Here is a 22460-nt window from a genome sequence, read left to right on the forward strand (position 1 = left end):
TATTTATATAGTCGGCGTTGACAAATTTTTTTCACAGCTTGTGACTGAAGATGTTGGACACTAACAGTTTTGACGGTGAAACAAAACACGAAACGTGCATGAGCTGTTTAAAACAGTGTTGCAAAAAAGATAATAGCTAAAAAATTTCCCTTTACATAAAAATAAATTTTTGACAAAATTTTCTATAGAAATAAAATTTTGACAAATCTTCTTAATATAAAAATTAATTTGTGTTTGTTTGTTTGTCGGTTTGTTTGTTTGTTCCATATAGACTCAAATAAGTCTGAATCGATTATCTTGAAATTTTCACAGATTGTGTAGGTTGGTCTGGAAGGAAACATAGGCTACATAAATTTTTAATATCGGAAGGGAGGCGGACCCTCCCCCTAACCCCAAAAGTACTACCTAAAAATAAAAGTACTTGGTAGTAGATTATGAATATGGCAAAAATATTCCACACCCAAAAACCCCCAAATGGGCATATAAGCTGATCATGGTAGTAGATTACGAATATGACATTCAAATTTATGTCGAAATATCTAGATGGTCCTTTACCTATTTAAAACTAAACAAATAGGTTAATTGGCTCGTCATGAAAAAATGGGAAAGGTATTTAAAAGTGGAAAACGAATCTGATATCCAAATTTGGGGCCAACTAAACTTATTTTTCGACCATGGCAATATGGGCATGAATGAAAGATTTTTGGGAGTAAAGAAAGATTTTGATATCTATTATTAGGGCAAAGTGTCGATGTTCCGGTTTCAGCCCCAAAACACCCCCTAAACCGTACATACTATTTACCAACCATGGCAATATGGGCTGAAATGAGTGGTACTGGGCAGTAGATCATGAATGTCTGAAGGCCCCTCCCCCAAAAAACACTCCCTAGTACCAAAATTTCTAAAAACGTCAGATCTCAGATTCAATAGAAAATTGTTTGTACGAAACTGCAAATTTGGTCAGAAATTTTGGAAATTATCTGCATCAAACTTGCTGGTTAAAATAAGTTTTTAAATTTTTTAAAAAAAATTTTGATTTAGTTGCTTCGCTTTGAAGTCTCTACTTCAGTTTAGAAATTTCATTTTATTCGAAATACTCTATACCACCGAAAATTCCACTCTGCTACATAAGAACAATGAAACTTGCTTACATACTCACACATACACATGCCCACTCTCAACTCTCATACATTCTTGGGTACACATCATGTCAAGGTACAAGGATAAACATACACAATTTATTAACACGTGAATTTGTAAGAGTTTTCCATGACAATACAGTAGCTATCTATACACCCACATGGCCCCACTCAAGAACCTTGTGGAAGGCCCAAAAAGACTGTGGATAAACGTGAGTTTAATACAAAGAAGAATAATAAAAATAATAATTATTCAATTAATATTTTAATAGAAATGCCAGTACTACAGCTGGAAGGACATTCACCAAAAGGCTGACACTGACTGTTGAAGTGGAAGCCACGGCATTTGTGGTGGTAATCAAGATTGGTGAAGTCGAGACTGTTGTTGATGCTGTCATCATGTCTGCATCAAGATTGTGGCTATTCCTGACTGAGCTATAGTAATTAGCCCATATGCCAAAGGTTAAGAGATTTTGTTGAGGTGATATTAGACTCATTTGCACTTGAGTTGAGGCATTCCTGCAAAAAGAGAGAAAGATGAACAAGTGCGAGAAAAAGAGAGAGCGAGAAACCCGTGTTAAATGCATTATAGAAGTAATTGTTTTATAGAAATTTTTCAACCAGCTATTTGTAAATGTCTCAAGCCAGTATCATAGAACCTTTGAAAATCCCTTAAAAAACTGAGACTTCTTTATAAATGTTGTCTCATAATTTTAACACTTACCTCTTTTCCTCTCGCCAAGTGTAACTATCTACCGTCAGCGGCATCATCACACCATCCACAGTGCTGGGCATTATCAAACGCCTTTCAGCCTCAACAAAGCTTCCCACAATTGTAATGGCATTAAAATAATACTTATTGGCCACACGCACACTCTCAGGAAAGATATGACCGCAAGTGTATAGTTCGGCTCCTGTGCAAGCCATCAGGGCGCAAACACTTTGATTGCTATTGTCTATGCGTTGAAAGGTAGTTTGGGTGCCACTGTATGCAGCCAAGCGATACTGATACGCCTGGTGGAGGGGAGAATCCTGCATTTTGGTACGCTCTATGTTAAAACTGCAGCAGAAATTATTATGACACAATGTTTCATTGAAGTGTGTAAGCGTTTCATTCAGCAGCTTGGTGCTGAAAATATCCACATTATAATCACGCAATAAGGAAAGCTTGGTAAAGCGTGGTGATTCTAATTGAGGTTGGAATACTGGCTTAAACGCCACTGGAGGTTGATAGGTTTGACGTGCATTGCGTTTTGGCACTTTAGCTGTTAGAACTCTAGTATTTGGCTCTTCATGGATCACTGCGTTAAGGCGACCTAAACGACCAGCATATATGCCAGATCCGGTATTTTGTCCTTCGGGATTACTGGCATCGGCAGCCAAGAGATTCACATTGTTGCCAAATGCCCAACCTTCTTGTAGTTGGACAGCTAAAAGGGGGAAGAACAAACAATGTTAAGGGATGTATACAAAGTCGTCAATTTTAAGAATGTTTCACTCAATGTAAAGTTAAAATTTTTTGACTATCTACGACAGGGACGTAGCCAGGATTTTATTTTGAGGGGGGCCCACCCCACATTTTTTCAAAATCGAAAATTGCCAAAATTCTTGTTGCTGTGAAATTGGTAAAGATACCTCAATCTTTTTTCAGAATTGTGGTAGCTATTAGGTGCAGGAACTGGCACATCGGCGAAAAATACCCAAGAATAGAGCCGCCTTAGAATAATTCTAGCTCGAGTTAGGAAAAGGGTATCTTAATGAAATTTGGAATGGCGTAGAGTAGACGACTGAAACCAGTTACAACAGCTTTTTCCCCGTCATGTTTTGGGGGAAAATTAGTTTGTCAAAAGTCGGCAATTTTTTATATCCCAAAAATCAAACGAAAAAATTTCTCAAAATTCTTAGGAGTGAAATATATGTTGGCTGACTAAGTAATTTTTAACAAGTCATACATTTTGGTACCAAAAAGTACGAAATAGCTTTTTTACTTTTACAGTGCTGTTACACCTTGACAGTATCTATCGGCCGACTAGAGGTTTTTGTTTATTCGTACATTTAGGCACTTAAACATTCAAAGTGCTCTTTCTTTATGGATAAGGCTAAAGCTATTAAAATTGCGATACACTTACACCTTGATATTGGGTGTTCCATCGGTGGCAGCGAAGCGGGCTAGTATATTCATAATTTAGAGATTTTATATTGATGTAGCAATTTTTTTCAAATATTTTGAATTTTAAAATTTAAAAAAAAAAAAAATTTTTTTCCTAAGGCTCCAAAAAACAAAAAATCATTTTCTTAATATTTTATGACCAGTTTGCGAAGCTGGATTTAGTGATTTTGGCATAAAATAGAACCTGCTGTCAAAAGAAGTAGGATTATTGCCATAAATTTATTTTTTTTAAAGAAATTAACAAATGCCACATTTTCGCAAACTGGTCATAAAATATTAAGAAAATGATTTTTTGTTTTTTGGAGCCTTAGGAAAAAAAAAATTTTTTTTTCAAAATTTTAAAATTCAAAATATTGCTACATCAATATAAAATCTCTAAATTATGAATATACTAGCCCGCTTCGCTGCCACCGATGGAACACCCAATATCAAGGTGTAAGTGTATTGCAATTTTAATAGCTTTAGCCTTATCCATAAAGAAAGAGCATTTTGAATGTTTAAGTGCCTAAATGTACGAATAAACCAAAACCTCTAGTCGGCCGATAGATACTGTCAAGGTGTAACAGCACTGTAAAAGTAAAAAAGCTATTTCGTACTTTTTGGTACCAAAATGTATGACTTGTTAAAAATTACTTAGTCAGCCAACATATATTTCTTAGTAGAATCTACACGTTAAATTTCAGAGCTCTAGTTCAATCCGTAAAGAAAGTATGAAATGGTACCAAATACGGTACTAAACGTACGTTTCTTCCGTTTCCGTTTCCATCACTATTTTTCAAATTATTCTATATACCCCCTTTATTTCGCAACAAGAATCAATAAAGCCAAATTTCGATGTTTTAGCTCTACCCGTTCGCTCAATGCAAAAATCACCATTTCGTACCTTTTTTGGTACTTTTTTGTTTCTAAATTTGCAAAAACTCTTTTGGCATCCCAATTTAGGTTGCCATAGTGTACCCAAAATTCCAAAACTCAAAGCTCTAGCTCATTAACAAACAAGGTACCAAAAAGTACCTATCGCGGTAGTAAACGTAAAATTTTTGCCACTTCCGGTACTATTTGGAGACCCATCCGTTCGCGCTGGGTAAAAAGTCACCATTTCGCACTTTTTAGTACCTAAACGTGTGAATATCACAAAACTCCGCATTATCGCGCGTGTACGACCCAACACCCACATCTGTGCCAAGCCTCATGACTCTAGCTTTAGCCGTTTGGTGGGCTGGGCGTTGATCAGTCAATCAGCCAATCAGCCAATCAGGGTCAGTCAGCCAAATGGTTTAAAAATATTTATTGAAATTGTCTATAGAAAAAATTTTAGGAAAATGTTGTTTGGGACAGTTAAGCATAATAAAAAAGACTTTAAAATTTTTCAATGCAAAATTGAAATTAAAAAATAATCTCAAGTTAAGGTTGTCTTTAGAGAGTTTTTGGCTAAAAGTTAGTCCTTAAAAGTCTTGGTTTGATGGAACCCTAGTATTGCCATCTGGAAGATCATGTTACACGGATGGATCAAAGCTAAAGGACAGAGTGGGCCTGGGGGTTCACATTGAGAACCCAGGGACTGAGATCTGTTTTAGACTGCCTGACCGGTCCTACAGGCGGAGATTCGGGCGATCACGGAATGCGTGAAGTGGTGTGGTGCTAAAGCGAGGACGCCAACGTCCCTGGCTCCCATATAAACCGATCCCCCGATTGGACTTCTTGAGCCCCTGGAAGCCGTAGTTTTTGTGCGATTTGGCTAATATTTTGCACATATTGGGTTGCCCAAAAAGTAATTGCGGATTTTTCAAAAGAAAGTAAATGCATTTTTAATAAAACTTAGAATGAACTTTAATCAAATACACTTTTTTTAAACTTTTTTCCTAAAGCAAGCTAAAAGTAACAGCTGATAACTGACGGAAGAAAGAATGCAATTACAGAGTCACAAGCTATGAAAAAATTTGTCAACGCCGACTATATGAAATATCCGCAATTACTTTTTGGGCAACCCAATAGTTTTCCAACAACTGTACCAAATACCGTTCAAATCGGTCAAGTACCTGATATAGCCCCCATATAAACCGATCTCCCGATTTGACTTTTTGAGCGCGTGGAAGCCTCAATTTTTATCCGATTTGGCTAAAAATTTGCACATAGTATTCTGTTATGACTTCCAACAACTGTGCCAAGCACCGTCCAAATCAGTGAGAACCTTATATAGCTCCCATATAAACCGATCTCCCGATTTGACTTTTTGAGCCCCTGGAAGCCTCAATTTTTATCCGATTTGGCTGAAATTTTGCACATAGTGTTCTGTTATGACTTCCAACAACCGTGCTAAGTACCGTCCAAATTAGTCAAGAACCTGATATAGCTTCCATATAAACCGATCACCCGATTTGACTGCTTGAACCCCTGGAAGCCGCAATTTTTGTCCGATTTGGCTGAAATTTAGCACTTAGTGTTCTGTTATGACTTTCAACAACTGTGCTAAGTACGGTCCGAATCGGTCTATAACCTGATATAGCTCCCATATAAACCGATCTCCCGATTTCACTTCTTGAGCCCCTGGAAGCCATAATTTTTATCCGATTTGGCTGAAAATTTGCACATAGTGTTCTGTTATGACTCTCAACAACTGTGCTAAGTATGGTCTAAATCGGTCCATAGCCTGATATAGCTCCCATGTAAACCGATCTCTTTATTTTATTTTTTGAGCCCCTGGAAGACGCAACTGTGCTAAGTACGGTCCAAATCGGTCCATAACCAGATATGGCTCCCATATTTTAGCAGAATCCATGGTGGTGGGTTCCCAAGATTCGGCCCGAACTTAGTACGCTTTTACATGTTTTTTTTACTTCAGCAATTTGTGTCTCCCGAACCTCAAAGTCAATTCGAAAGTTCCCAAGGACATCCCAGTTTAATAACGAGGAAGACTTCTCTAATATCAATAAGTGCCGTACGATTTTACTTTCAACTCCATGGTAAAAAACCACCTTTTTTTACTTCAAAAGTCCTTTTACTTACCCGTCAAAAATGGCAATTCCGAAAACCAATACGTAGGATAGACAATATCGGTTATATTCATATGTTGTATTAAGACTTGGGCCGGTTCGTAGAACAACATATCAAAGCATATGAAATGGCCAAATGTTACTCCAAAATCTGTGGTGAAAGTAGCCAAGTCTGGGGTTGCCATCACATTGGTATCACGCCACTCATAGCGATACAAATGAGTTTTGCGATAACGCGATATAACACGACCCTCGCGATCAAATACCACATTGGTGTTGTAGTTTGTTATGCCATCCTTGCACTTTTTGTCTACTGTCGATGAACATTGGGCCTTTTCCGCTATATTTATGACCACATATAATTTACGGCTACGTGCGGAACAGGAAATCTCGGTGAGAAACCAATCATAGTTTGCCACTTCACAGGGTATAATTTTATCTTGGGGATCGGGAACATATGTCAACATATCCTTGTTGTTTAAAACAAATTCGGGAAATACTATAATATCCAAATCCTTAGTGGCATCTGATTCGATAATAGCTTTCATGCGGCCTAAGTTGTCATGGACCAACCTTTTCTTGCTACCCTCCTTGGCGGGTATGAACTCAACAACGCCAGCATTGTAAGTGGGATCAGAGGGCAGAGATATCTAGAAGGGATAGTTAAAGCAGGGAAAGAAAATTAAAAAAATAGACTTATAAAATACAAAGTGTCAATTAAACCCTTGAAGACTTATATTTCTTCATTACAATAGTTGAAAATGTGTATTTCCTTTAGTTACCTGCTGCGTAGGAGTTGCAAAAAGTCCCAATAGAGCGACAATAAGTAAAGATAACGCTGTTAACGCCTCCATTTTACACGAATGCCTGAAAGCGACTAAAATTGTTTTGTGAAATTTTGTTTATAGAAAACTTTTGCTTTTAAACCTACCATTAAGCTAATTGAGTTTGGCCACATAATAAAAAAATTTATCTGTTTTATATTTACAAAGTAAACTGTGCAATCTGTAGCGTATCTGGGGTATTTCAATCTACCCGCATGTCATTAGCATAGATGAGGCTAATTGACATTTTACTGATAATGAAAAATTTAAGACAAATGACAATATGTTTAAGCTATACCTAAATAGCAAAGCTAAATCATATTTTAATTTAAAAAAGATTTAGGCTATCTCCCTCAGTAAAAATTTATAACCCCTATACTTCAACAAGGGTCTGATAAAAGAAAAATACTTTAAGTAAAATTAAAGCATCTTAGACTATAGGGAAGAAATTATATTCTGGATTTTTCAATGATTAATTTCAAAGCAGCAAAGCAGCTTTATTGATTACTTCTGAACAAATTTTTTGGTACCCCATCATTTCGGGAGGTGGTGAAAAATCTCTCACTCTCTACTCTCTACTGAGACATACATCTCCATTTGCCTGCTGGTAATATTTCAATCAAGAACTTCCCTGAATCTGGCTGTGTTAACATATTTTTTGATTTACCTATGAGAGGCACACATTTGTTCTCCATTTGCCTAATCGTAAATATTTCATTGAAGAAACTTTCTTAAATCTGTTTGTTCCAACACTTTTTTGGACTACTTAAATAGTTTTTGATTTACCTATGAGAGATACACATTTGTTCTCCATTTGCCTACTCGTAAATATTTCATTGAAGAAATTTTCTTAAATCTGTTTGTTCCAACACTTTTTTGGACTACCTACGTATTGTCCCTTCTTACCCTCCGTTCCTGCGAGGAAACCCATTTGTTTGGTTTTTCTAATATTTTGTCTTTTAACACAACAACAATCCATCTCTCGTGTTCAGTAAAGTGGAACAACAACAGTGCAAAGGTATTTTAAAAAGGAAAATGAAGCCTTCATACCTATCTGGACGATATTCAGCAAACAAGTGTAGAGGTCTATCAAATCGCACTGTTTCAAATTTCATCCAAATCGGATGAAAAATGCTCCTTTTATGGGCTCAATACTCTATATCGGGAGATCGGTCTATATGGCAGCTATATCCAAATATGGTCCGATCTGGAAGATATTCCTCAAAAAGGTTTAGAGAGGTACCGGAACTCGCTGTACCAAATTTCATCGAAATAGGATGAAAAATGCTCCTTTTATGGGCTCATTACACAATATCGCGAGATCGGTGTATATGGCAGCTATATCCAAATATGGTCCGATCTGTACCACATTTGACAGGAATGGGTAGGGGTCTACCAAAACACACTGTGCCAAATTTCATCGAATTCGGATAATAAATGGATCTTTTATGGTCTCAATACCCTATATCGGGAGATCGGGTGGTCGGTCTAAGGGCAGCTATATCCAAATATAGTCCGATCTGAACCGCACTTCACAGAAATGAAAAGGGGTCTACCAGAACTCACTGTGCCAAATTTCATCGAAATCGGGTGAAAAATTACCAATTTATTGCCTCAAGACTTTAAGTCTGGAGATCGGTCTATATAGTCTAAAATCCGATTTTATGAGATCACAAAACATCAAAAATTTTTTGAAAAATGTTTTTATACCCAAGATATCTGCAAAATTACAAATTCCTAAAAAAATACCCCAAAAATAGTATTTAAGGGGTATTTACCCTATAATAACCCAAGCGTTGGGTATTTAGCCGGAAGAAACCCTTATCAACCCATGTGTGCTGTATGCAAAGGTGAAGTTACATACTCTGCGCACGCATTAAAAATGCAAGTCTGCAAACAAATCCCACACAAGCGAAGCGCACAAGTTAAAGAATTTTCAACTTTGACGATTGAACTCGGGCGTCATTCTGTGTTGCCATACGTGAAGAGGTGTTTCAAGGCGTGTAAGTTAACAATTGTGTAGGTTAGGCTAAATTGAAAAGAGGGTTCGGATATTAATCCGCCCCATGCCACTATGGACATACACCTAAGCCAGTCATCGGCTTGCTGTGCGCTCTACAAGTAGCCTAGAAAAAGAAAATTTAAATCAGGAATTCCGTGTTGTTTACAAAATCGCTAATTGTTTTCCTCAATTGTTATACCCTCCACCATAGGATGAGGGCATACTAATTTCGTCATTCTCTTTGTAACTCGAAATATTTGTCTTAAACGGACAGACGTCCGTCCGTCTGTCTGTCGAAAGCACGCCAACTTTCGAAGGAGTAAAGCTAGCCGCTTAAAATTTTGCACAAATTCTTTTTATTTGTGTAGATCGGTTGGGATTGTAAATGGGCCGTATCGGTCCATGTTTTGATATAGCTGCCATATAAACCGATCTGGGGTCTTGATTTCTTGAGCCTCTAGAGGGCGAAATTATTATCCGATTTGGCTTAAATTTTGCATGAGGTGTTATGACTTCAAATAACTGTGCCAAATATGGTTCAAATCGGTCCACAACCTGATATAACTGTCATATAAACCGTTCATTGGCTTTAATTTTTGAGCTTGAGGTCTTCTGTTATAACTTCAAATAACTGTGCCAAATATGGTTCATATCGGTCTATAACCTGATATAGCTGTCATATTAACTGATCTATGGTCTGGATTTCTTGAGCCTCTAGAGGGCGCAATTCTTATACGATTTGGCTGAAATTTGGCATGACTTTTAGCTGATATAGCTGCCATATAAACCGATCTGGGATCTTGACTTCTTGGGCCTCTAGAGGACGCAATTATTATACGATTTGGCTGAAATTTTGTATAACGACTTCTCTCAACAACTTTAATATACGCGTCAAATATGGTGTGAATCGATCTATAGCCTGATACAACTCCTCTATAAACCGATCTCCCTATTTAACTTCTTCAGCCCATAAAGGGCGCAATTCTTATTCGTTTTAGCGGAAATTTTACACAATGACTTCTTCTATGGTCTCCAATATTCATTTATGATCCGAATCGGAACATAACTTGATATAGCTCCAATAGCATAGCAATTATTTTCCTTTATCCTTTGTTGACCTAAAAAGGGATACCAGGAAAAGAACTCGACAAATGGGATCCATGGTGAAGGGTATATAAGATTCGGCCCGGCCGAACTTAGCACGCCTTTACTTGTTTTTCCCTCAGTTGGTTTATGTCTGGTATTGTGTTGCCACCTAAGTGTCGGTGTCTGCTATAACTTGTTGTATAACTTTTGCGCGTTGTAACTCCGCCTTTAAACACAGCACACATGCGCCTTGCCCTCTTTGACAATAAACAACAACAAAGGATAACCTTTTGTGTACAGAATGGGTGTATGACCGCAAACTATTTTTTCCTCATTTTCCTTCCCAAAATCTTTTCTTTCATTTTATTTCTTCTTACAATCCCATCACAAATAAGGCAGCAGTCATTTTCAGCAAACAACAGACTTTTCAGCAGTAGGCCTGCTGTTCTGAATTTGCAGAACAACTGCTGTAATAGCAGCAAAATCCAATACTAACAGTCAGCAGAGAGTGTCTGGCTGGGCAGTTAAACAGGAGACGTGTATCGTGTGGTCCCTGGTCACAATCGGGACATACATCTTGCACGTCGGCATCAATCCTTGCTCTGTAGGAAAAATTTGTCTCGATCAAAAATGTTAAACGTTATCAGTGTGTACAGAGTATTCAAGCCTAAGGGAGCTATATCAGGCTATGGCCTATTTTGACCAAATTTACCGCCAATCTTGGCTGTAATGGAAATTCAAGCCAAATCGGATGATAATTGCGGCTTCTAGTCGAAGTCGAATGGAATCAAGTCGCAGGACTATTTTATATGGGAGCTATATCCAAATGTGAAAATCTGCCACCCCAACGACCTACATCAATAAGAAATATCTGTGCAAAATTTGAAGCGGATATCTTTATCCATTCTACCACTATCGTTGTTATTGTTGTATTAGTGTGTTGTACACCGAGGTGGCTGCCCTTGCCGATGAAGGATTCCATCGGGTCAATCCGGTACGGTTGTACGTACCGACTGCCATGGGATTGACCACTATCGTGATTTCACCAAGCTAAAGGACAGACAGACGGACATGGCTAGATAGACTTAGACGATCAAGAATTTATATATATTTTATGGGGTCCCAAATCAATATTGCAAGGTGTTACAAATGGAATGGCTTGATCAGTATGCCTTCATCCTATGGTGGTGCATATAAAAACAGTAAACAAAAAAAAACTGTAAAGCATTTTGCAATGCTTATCATGGACACAGGGATTAACAATGAGAATCATATAGTAAATGTTACTAAGGCTTGTCATGCGCGTCATATTTCGACATTTTTATTGAAGGCAGTATAATAAAATAAAAACAAGTAAAAAGGCATTAAGTTCGGCCGAGTCGAACTTTGAATACCCACCACCTCGGGTATTGTATATATGTAAACCCCCTTTCGTCACAATCCGGTGAAAATTGGATAACTTATGCACCCAAATTCGGCACGGACATTGAGTGGTCTAATAAATATAAGTCACTGTTGAATTTTGTGTTTCAAAAATCGGGTAATCAATAAAGCTTTTATGAGCTGGGAGGCCACCATAGCGCAGAGGTTAACATGTCCGCCTATGACGCTGAACGCCTGGGTTCGAAATTTGGCGAGACCATCAAAAAAATTTCCAGCGGTAGTTTTCCCCTCCTTGTACTGGCAACATTTGTGAGGTACTATGCCATGTAAAACTTCTCTCCAAAGAGGTGTCGCACTGCGGCACGCCGTTCGGACTCGGCTATAAAAAGGAGGCCCCTTATCATTGAGCTTAAACTTGAATCGGACTGCGCTCATTGATATGTAACAAGTTTGCCCCTGTTCCTTAGGGCAAAATTTGCATTTTATGAGCTTCAGACCCCTAATCGACATATCGGTCTATATGGCAGCTATATTTTGGTCAGATGGCGGGTGGCCTAAAACTACCCACTGTTTCAAATTTCAGCGAAATCGGGTGATAAATGAGGCATTTATGAGCTTCAGACCCTTTATCGGCAGATCGGTCTATATGGCAGCTATATCTAAATATAGTCCGATCTGAACCATATTTAGGTCCTATGTTGGGATGCTTAAATTAAACCACTATTTAAATTTCAGTGAAATCGGTTAAAAAAATAATGCTTTTATGGGCTTTAGACCCTTTATTTGGAGATCGGTCTATATGGCAGCTATATCTTAATATAGTCCGACCTCAACCATATTAATCTCGGATATCGGAAAGCTCAAAACAACTCACTGTTTCAAATGTCAGCGAAATTGGGTGATAAATAAAGCTTTTATGGCCTTCAGACTCTATATAGTCAGATCGGTCTATATGACGGCTATATCTATATATAGTCCGATCTGAACCATATTTGGGTCAGATGTCGGGAGGCCTAAAACTAAACACTGTTTCAAATTTTAGCGAAATCAGATAAAAAATAATGCTTTTATGGACTTCAGACCCTTTATTTGAAGATCGGTCTATATGACAGCTATATCTAAATATAGTCCGATTTAATTCATGTTTATGTCAGATTTCGGGAGGCTTAAAATAACCCATTGTTTCAAATTTCAGCAAAATCGGATAATAAATAAAGCTTTTATGGCCTTCAGACCCTATATCGGCAGATCGGTCTATATGACGTCTGTTTCTAAATATAGTCCGATCTGAACCATATTTGGGTCCTGTATTGGGAGGCCTAAAACTACTCAGCGCTTCAAATTTCAGCGAAATCGGATAATAAATAAAGCTTTTATGGCCTTCAGACTCTACATCGGCAGATGGGTCTATATGACGGCTATATCTAAATATAGTCCGATCTGACCATATTTGGGTCAGATGTCGGGAGGCTTAAAATAACCCATTGTTTAAAATTTCAGCGAAATCGGATAATAAATAAATATCGGCAGATCGTTCAATATGACGGCTATATCTAAATATAGTCTGATCTAAACTATATTTGGGTCCTATATTGGGAGGCCTAAAACTACTCAGCGCTTCAAATTTCAGCGAAATCGGTTAAAAAATAAAGCTTTTATGGGCTTCAGACCCTTAATGGGGAGATCGGTCTATATGGCAACTATATCTAAATATAGTCCGATCTAAAACATATTTAGCTCCTATGTTGGGAGGCCCAAAACTAAACACTGTTTCAAATTTCAGCGAAATCAGATAAAAAATAAAGCTTTATGTGCTTCAGACCCTTTATTTGGAGATCGGTCTATATGGCAGCTATATCTTAATATAGTCAGATTTAATCCATGTTTAGGTCAGATGTCGGGAGGCTTATAATAACCCATTGTTTCAAATTTCAGCGAAATCGGATAATAAAGATTTTATGGCCTTCAGACCCTATATCGGCAGATCGGTCAATATGACGGCTATATCTAAATATAGTCCGATCTGAACTATATATGGGTCCTATATTGGGAGGCCTAAAACAACTCAGCGGTTCAAATTTCAGCGAAATCGATTAAAAAATAAAGCTTTTATGGGCTTCAGACCCTTAATCGGGAGATCGGTCTATATGGCGGCTATATCTAAATATAGTCCGATTTGAAACATATTTAGTTCAGATGTGGGGGATGCATAAATAACCCACTGTTTCAAATTTCAGTGAAATCTGTTAAAAAATAATGCATTTATGGGCATTAGACCCTTTATCGGCAGATCGGTCTATATAGCAGCTATATCCATATATGGTCCGATTTGGCCCGTTCAAGCACTTAACCAGCATGCATCAAAAAGACCTATCTGTGTCAAATTTCAGCTCAATATCTCAATTTTTTAAGGCTGTAGGGTGATAACCACAGAGACGGATGGACAGACACACGGACATCGTTAAATGGTCTTAGAATTTTACGACGATCCGAAATATATATATTTTTTGTAGGTTCGGAAATTGATATTTCGATGTGCTGTGACACGGAATGACTAAATAAATATACCGCCTATCCTACGGTTGAGGGTATAAAAAGACATAAATTGAGAAATATTTAGGATATAAAGAAAGTGGAGTAAAGATAACAAAAGTTTAACAAACTTTATCGTCTGTCTTTATTTTGTTAAAACCTAAATACATAAGTTGTAAATGCCGAGACAACTTAAGATCATATTTTTAAGCCAAATTTTGATCTGATTCTGCTACGTGGGATCTACTTATATACACATGTAGCCCATAACTTTTTATTCTAAATTGCATTTTTAGGCGGTCTCTCCTAAAATTAGGCAGTCTCTCCTACAATTGGTTGTCCATTAATTTCCTATATTTTCCTTTAACAACCGAGGTACATTTAAATTTAATAAAATACGTACGTACTGACAACGCCGTCATTGCTTTAACTTGGGCATTGTTGTAAATGCTATATGGTGATACATTTCAAATTGTTTGCTAATTGTTATGCAGCAACAAATATTAAGAGTAGATAAATATAATCTTTATCATATTGTACAAACTGAACGCGTTTCTGGGGTACAAAGTCTCGGCACGAAACGAACAGATTTTTTCCATCTCGTTATTGGGGAGAGACCTTCAAGCAGTAAATGCCAAATTACAGTTACGTATTTTGCTACTTTTTCTTCATCTGTGCTCCGACTGTTTTTGCTTTCTGCACTTTTTTTTTTGGACCGGAAAGCAAGCAACAGTTTTGTATTATTTCCGTTTTAATGATTGCTTGTCTTCCGGCTATTTTCTGCACACACTAACAAATTCGCACAGATAGACAGACATAGGGGCACACAGAAAGACAAGTATTCCTGTGTTCACTCACACACACACACACACATAGAGGAGTAACATATTTGTTGTAGAGCTGAGAATGTTTGCAATCAAACAAGCATATGGCACATAGAGACATAGCAGCAGATCATCGTCACCATATCTTGTTTTTGTTACCACTTTGCTTCCTTCCTTCGCCCGGGCCATTGTCTGTCTATTACATTACAAGTCACGTAAATGCAATTTCGCCACTCACATGTGTTTTCTGAGTGTGCCCGTGTGTGCCACTGCTGTCTAGTATACCTTGCCTGCTCAATGATGATTATTGGAGCGTGTGTGCAGTTTGCTACAAGTATTGCTAAAATAAAATCATCCTTTAAACGGAAATACGAAAACAACTTTGCTAAACTACCTACCTATCCATATCCATGGCATGAACACAAAATCCACGTATGATACACATCATTCCCCTAATTGGCAGGAAACTCAAAAGTTTGTCGCCAAGCAAACAAACATCATCCCCTTCGATATATTGACTGTTAACAAAGTTATTTTTCAACTATTGCTTATTGACGCTTTACTTAACAAACTTACCTTGACTGCATGTATTTTTGATTGCTACACCAGTTATGGTGGCTAACGTTAGTGGGTTGCGTTAATAGCTTTCAAACAAAACGGAAGTTCGTTTAGTGTAGTGAAGGCAAGCGGAAGTTGTTCACAAAATTGCAATAAAGATAGTTAACTGCATCCAAGAGTTGCCTTGAACTCTTAACTATTTAATAACAAAGTTAATTTTCATTTTTGACTGTTGTAGTTGTAATCTGATAAAGTTTTATTTTAATTGGCGCTCCATGGTACGTAAGAGAACGTACCAAGTCTGGCTTAAACTATAAAAGGATATTTAGAATACATGTAAACAAAAAACGAAATTCCTTCTTCGAGTATAAATTAAAAAAAAACTAAAAATTATTCCACTATTGCTGCTTCATTTAAATCGTTTTCAACTTCTTCCAAAGCCTCTTCAGTGGCTTTGGCTACATCTTCGGAGGTGTCTTCAGTGGCCGCTAACGCTGCTGCAGCTTCTCTGGCTTTTTCATATTTGTTAACCTCTGCAAAGAAAATTTATGCAAGTGAAACTAAATCTCTGCCAAAGGCAACATGAGAGTGAACTTACCAAATTTACTTATATCAGCTCCTAGTAGACGTAGTATGTGCAAAGTTTCACTGCTATCAACATAAGCCCGTAGACTGGATGTACCACGCCAACCCACAATGTGTAATGTGAAACGTTCATCTACATATTTCAATATACAACTGCCAACACCTGAAAACAAGAAAAAGGTTCCATAGTATAGCACAAAGTTTTTTTTTAAGAAAAATTTTACTTTTAGACAAAAAGAGAGACACGACTTGATTGACTCAGAAAATGATTATTGTCCATAACGATGGATCTAACAAACAATTTCACTAAATAATTTCTATGTACAGTGCTTCGAGTATTTAACCATGGTCCTCAGCTTGTCCCCAGACACTCTTATTGTTCCTGATGTCTGAAAAGTGGACAGATTGATTTCACTACCGAAACCAGGAAAGGGTTCGAGAGTCGCACAGAGCGACTTCCTTATCTCACCAGCAACTAAGACGCTTGAGGCACTGAACCACTGAGCCTTGTTAGAGTAAATTGTATAGCACGACGTGGTCTCAACCAAAATAAGCACATGAGATGGTAGATCTCGACCAATCGAATGCTTAAGATACAGTCGTTGAACGTCTACCGCACCATTCTTGCGGCTTATTACGATGCAAAAAATTTAAAGATATCCGCTAAGAAATCTTCCCTACATTGTCAAATCGCTAGACGATAAGGTCCTTTTTTCATCATGGGGGAGTCACATCGCGGAGTGCCTTCTCCGCAAGCTTCTAGCCCAAGCCTGTATTGAAAAGAACCCCGGACCGTCGGTGAGGTGTAACCTGTGCATGAAGTAGGTACATTGCGGATCTTGCTCTGGTCTTACATCACTACGGAGTATAGTCCCTTTGAATATGTTGCAAGGTGATGTGGTGACGTAAACAGCATTGTGTCACAAGTGTCGTCGTCGCCTTCAGTGCCCTCGTCATCGGTCTATGTGACTTCTCCAAATTCTTTTGTGCGGCAATATATTCAACAGCAACACTCCAGCTTTAATATTGCCGGGGAGGCTATATTTCTTGCAATTGAATTTCAATGGTCTTTGAGCCAAGGTCGACGAAATTGTGGACTTTAGGGTCGGGAGAACAAAATGGTTGCAGCGATCCAGCAAACAAAGTAGAACAACAGCTGCAGCCTGCACATTTGTCATTGTAACAGAATTTAACACAAATTTAACACCGTAGCGCAGAGGTTAGCAGGTCTGCCTAAGACGCTGAACACATGGGTTCGAATCCTGGCGAAACCATCAGAAAAAATTTTCAGTGGTGGTTTTCGCCTCCTAATGCTGGCAATATTTGTGGGGTACTATGCCATGTAAAACTTCTCTCCAAAGAGGTGTCGCACTGCGGCCCGCCGTTCGAACTCGGCTATAAAAAGGAGGTCCCTTATCATTGAGCTTAAACTTGAATCGGACTGCACTCATTGATATGTAAGAAGTTTACCCCTGTTCCTAAGTGGAATGTTCATGGATAAAATTTGCATTTGCAACAGAATTTAAGCATCACGTTTCATAGCATTCTCCCCTAAGTAAAGACTAGCAGAGCATAGCTCTGGCGGAGCAGATTCTCAGCTCCACGTTTTGCACGGTGACTGAAATCGCCCCCACCAGAAATAGGAGGACATGTAGCATCTCGGCAGACATATCTATTATATCCCCTAATCCTGTCATGGGATTGTAAGCTGTTGTCTGCTACTGTTAAGTCACTTTTGGCGACGTAACTGTGACTCGCTCGAAGAGATACTCCAAGTTGTTCAACCGCTGAACATTTCGAGAGAGACAAGGCCAAGAGGAGAGCCATCCGTTGTCTCGAGCCTATGGATAGGTATCACAATTTACCGTAGAGAAGGCTATCCCGGCACGCGATAACTGTGAGCACCACACATGCTGGAACATTGAGGTCCGATCTGTGTGGTGTTCATTGCTGTCACGGAAGCTGCGAGCTACTGGGCGGATGCCGACGCGGATATGGTATGCACCATACAAGGTAGCTGCAACAACATTCGCGGACAGTCTCAGTGAGTGATCGGGAGAGTCTCATTGGGAGGTGGGGAGAGTCTCAGTAAGTGGTCGGGCGGCACCGGCTCTTGCACAAATACTGAGTGCCTATGATGCTCAACATAACAAGGCGGGTTGTTGGCGCCTTTTTCCCGTTACTGGCGTCCTGTTCCCGCGGCGATCGGCCCTTTGGACCGGTACGAGTCTACAGGAGCTTAACGAGGATCGCCACCTCCACATGAAAATGTGGCTACAACAACAACCGTAGACGAAGTTACGAATGTAATCCGTGGCGCCAAGTTGTCTAAGGCGCTGCACAGTGTTTGCCAAATCGAAAAATCAAATTTTAAACTTTTGGAACTTAATGGGGAAGGACAATTTGCAAACTTTTTTTTTTAAATACTCGTAGCCTTCCCGACGATACAAAAAAATTGTCAATCAGTTCACAAATTCTCCCACAAGTTCAAAAATGCCGACAAAATCTTGCCTAAAAGTTTTCAAAATCAAATTGTTGTTAGTCCAATAACTCATAAACCGTTGGAGATATACTAGGTATTTGCATATGTTTTTTGTAGGGTTTTACGAGTTCTGTCATTAAAAAAACAGAATCAAGCCTAACGGCCCATAAATGACTGTTTGGCAAGCAATTCAAAAGTAGACATTCTCGAGGTGACCAACTTTCAGGCCCTATGGATCAGACTCTGAACCCACTAGACCCCACATTTTGCATACTTATTGGAAAATAAATCAACATTGTCATTGACTGTGTGTGTCATCTGCAAAATCTTGAACTAATCAATCTTGCTACCTCTTTGGCATATACATACATGCACCAGGAGAAACGGACACAAGCACAGGTACAGAGTAGACAACTTCGTTCGGTTGAGGTGTTGTTGTCGTTCATTCGTTCGGTTGAGGTTTTGTTGTCATTCCACATCGCTACTTCATTTAGTTAATCAATCCCATGACAGCCGGTTGTATGTACCGTATTGACCCGATGGAGTTGTTGTTGTTGTTGTAGCAGTGTGTTGTACACTGAGGCGGCAGCCCTTGCCGATGAAGGACTTCATCGGGTCAATCCGGTACGTACAACCGGCTGCCTTGGGATTGCCGATGGAGTTCTTCATCGGCAGCGGCTGCGGCCTTAGTGTATAACACACTGCTACAACAGCAACTTAGTTAATTGTTAGGATTTTACTGCCACTCTTACAAACTTAATTAAGTCTTTTCAACTGTGTTGGTGTACCCATTACTGCTCTAGAGAAAGATTTGAATAGCGTTTACAAGGATAGGGTAATGGAAGTGGCTAAGGCGAAAACTTGGCTCGCCTTAATAATGGCTCCCGGAACTTAACAAAAGGTCAGATCTTGGGGCTTAATCTCAAAAGCACCCTATCATCTATTGAAACTACCCTATCGTACTTTTTAATGTAGGTCGGTAGTTTAAATCTCTTCCCTAGGGTTAAAAGGAGTCTCAAAACCGCAAATAACCATCATTTTTTTTTTTGTCAACATATCTACTTACTTAATTCTTTACATCTCTGCTGTGTAGCTTCCTTGAGCTCTGTCGTTGAGGGTGGTTTAGTTGGATCCGTGCAATTCAGTTGTAATATTAAATCATCTTTTTCAACTTCAATGCGGCGACTAGCACCCACAAAGGCATTTGTAGTTTGCAAACCTTCTTGGGCCAAACGGAACGGATGATTGGTATGACGATTTTCACAACGCACAAACGACTTCACTCCAGTATTTATTATTTTGATGTTAGTCTCATTCAACAAGACCAAGTCTCTTATTAAATCCGAACAATAGTAGATGTTCTTCTTTTTCTCTGTAATACAACGCGTCAAGAGGCAACGACTATTCAAGGCTTCGTCTAAATCATAAAATTTCTTGATATCATTCCAATCAGCATCGTTTTCTTCGAAGAATACATAGGGATCTTCTTTATATCCATGAAGGCGTCTACGTTTACGCTGAGGACCCCAAGGCACCGATTTCTCTTCTATGGGCTTGCCCTCCTCATCCAATTTAACTTCCGGTTTGGGTTTCTCTTCTAAATCTTTGACATCATTTTTCTCAAATGGCAGTTGGGATTTTTTGTGTAAGACAGCCACGAAGAAGCCACCAGAGTCTTGAAGATGGGGCAAAATTCGTATGCTAATTAAAAAATGTGAAGATATTAAATTGATGTAACCAAAGGATTAAATGTAGGTTTTAGTACTGACCACTTCTCCAATCCCAGATTTTCCATGTCCTCCTTTGGCAATGGGAACATATTCGGTCTTATAATTGTGTGATATTTTTCGGGTACTTCATCAAAACTAGTATAGATTTCATCCACTTCTTTGGAGGCCAATTTCCATTGTGTCATGCCAGGTTTGTACTTCAAACCAGGTACCAAATCTGAAGCATCAACAATTTCCAAAGCGCCTTTTGAGTCAGCTACAATTCGTTGTAGGACAGCCTCGTTTTCTATGGGATTCAAGGAGCAAGTCGAGTAGACTAAGCGCCCTCCAACCTCTAACATTTCAGCACCACGCCGTGTAATACGATATTGTACTCTGAAATTTTAAAGAGTCTGTAACAGAAATTTTTTTGTGGTAATTTCAAATTTCAGTTGTTACCCATGCAAGTTGTAAGCCTGACCCAAGTTCCATTTTCCCCAAATGTCAGGATTTTTGCGCAGAGTACCATCGCCAGAGCAAGGTACATCACAGAGAATTTTATCAAATTTCTGTATGGATTTGGAGCCATCAGGCATAGTTTTCTGTAGCAAAAAAAAAAAGGATTCATCTAATATTTACTATAACACAAAATCATTCCTATAGTATTTACCAATAAATTCGGAAAAAAGGCACTATCATGATTGGTAACCACAAAACAAGGAGAATTCATACGTTTAGCTTGATGTACCAACATATAACAGCGATTGTTATCCACATCATTTGCCAGCACAAAACCGGGTGGTATTTTGTATTTTTCTGGTTCCGCATGAAGAGCCTCAATTAACTGGGCAGTTTTCGAGCCTGGTGCAGCACACATGTCAAGCACTTTATCGGTGGGTTTGACATCCAAAACTAAGGGAGGAATCATAGATACCGCCTCCTGACGGCTTATGGCTCCAGCATTTGTCTCATTAATGAGAAAATTGTGTAAACGATAAAGCGGCTCCGAACGACGAATATCCTTACGCGTTAGATCCAATTGATAGGCCATGCCATTTGGATACCATGGCAAGCAAATTGGCTTTTCCACCTCTTCCACTGTTTTACCACGTAACTCGGCCACACCTCTTACATATTCTGTGAATAGTTCATTGCGAATTATATCAATCAGTGCCTTGGCCTCGCCTTTAAAACCGGTCACACGAAAAGTAGCCGGCAAATTTGCACGTATGGACGTCAAGAATTGTTGCCATTCACCATCATCGACGCAAATGTTTTGCATATTATAATACTTGAGGAAAGCGGCATTGTCGCGCACAATTTCTTCGTAGGGTTCATGTTGTCTTTCAGCCGGTTTATCTTTCTGCGGGTAGATGCATTTTTAAAGTAACATCCATGAAAACTAGTTCAACTACTCACGTTTTCGCGCCTTTGGCGCTTTTTTGCTGCAAAAGGATTAGCTTTGCCTTTACGACCCATTTTAAATGTAATTCCGTGATTTAAAACCAATAAAAACTCCAAAAGAAAGTTGCCGCAGAAATTTTCTACTTGCTAAAAACGAGTGAATGATAAACAATAACACGTGTTAGACAGAGAGATGCCACATTGGCAAATCGCAATTCCAACCTATACATATGAAAGCTGAAGTGTGCGATAAAGATATTACATTGATGGCACAACCTGAGTCATTCTTAAAATATAGCTAACCTTAACTAAATAAAAAAACAATATAAAGTTAACTATTTTGATTGTTTTATATAATCCTAATTTTTATATATATTGTTTAAACGAGTATATGTAAAAAAAGCGATATATTTTAAATCATCCTTAAAGCCTAGTTCTGACTTCGACTTTTCACACGAACAACAGTCAAAACGCACTATAAAAAAATCGTGCGAACACATTCCCCACAAGCGGCACTGAGTTCTATGAGCAAAATTGTACCGACATGTCGCCGCATCTGGATACATTCCGAACAATTTTAACTACAAATGTAATTAAATGCTCACGAAATACGCAAAATCAACTCTGTTTCAGAGTTGCTGTGTTGTTGTTTGACTTTTGTTTGTGTTCTGACAAAGAAAAGAGTCCGTCGGATTTCGTAATAATTCAATAGGCATTTTTGCTTCGATTAAAGTCAGTACTAGGTTTAAAATGTTTAACATTTTTTCCA

At 38.6% G+C, this 22460-nt stretch overlaps 2 protein-coding genes across 2 annotated transcripts; both read right to left on the reverse strand.

Annotated features, from left to right (window-relative positions):
- Positions 1–1264: 1264 nt before the first annotated feature.
- LOC106082600 (vanin-like protein 2) lies at positions 1265–7175 on the reverse strand. The gene is made up of 4 exons (XM_013245224.2): positions 7085–7175; positions 6316–6952; positions 1864–2569; positions 1265–1658 (listed from the first exon to the last, which is right to left on the reverse strand). The coding sequence occupies exons 1-4, from the start codon at positions 7154–7156 to the stop codon at positions 1397–1399; spliced, it is 1677 nt and encodes a 558-aa protein (XP_013100678.2). The 5' UTR covers positions 7157–7175; the 3' UTR covers positions 1265–1396.
- Positions 7176–15743: 8568 nt separating this feature from the next.
- On the reverse strand, positions 15744–21858 carry LOC106082584 (tRNA (cytosine(34)-C(5))-methyltransferase). Its single transcript, XM_013245199.2, has 7 exons — positions 21707–21858; positions 20958–21650; positions 20747–20889; positions 20348–20683; positions 19645–20279; positions 16110–16259; positions 15744–16044 (listed from the first exon to the last, which is right to left on the reverse strand). Exons 1-7 carry the CDS (start codon positions 21764–21766, stop codon positions 15902–15904), a joined length of 2160 nt encoding a protein of 719 aa, XP_013100653.2. The 5' UTR covers positions 21767–21858; the 3' UTR covers positions 15744–15901.
- Positions 21859–22460: the final 602 nt, after the last annotated feature.

This window comes from Stomoxys calcitrans, chromosome 4 (assembly GCF_963082655.1).
Source record: "Stomoxys calcitrans chromosome 4, idStoCalc2.1, whole genome shotgun sequence".
Taxonomy (NCBI): Eukaryota; Metazoa; Arthropoda; class Insecta; order Diptera; family Muscidae; genus Stomoxys; species Stomoxys calcitrans.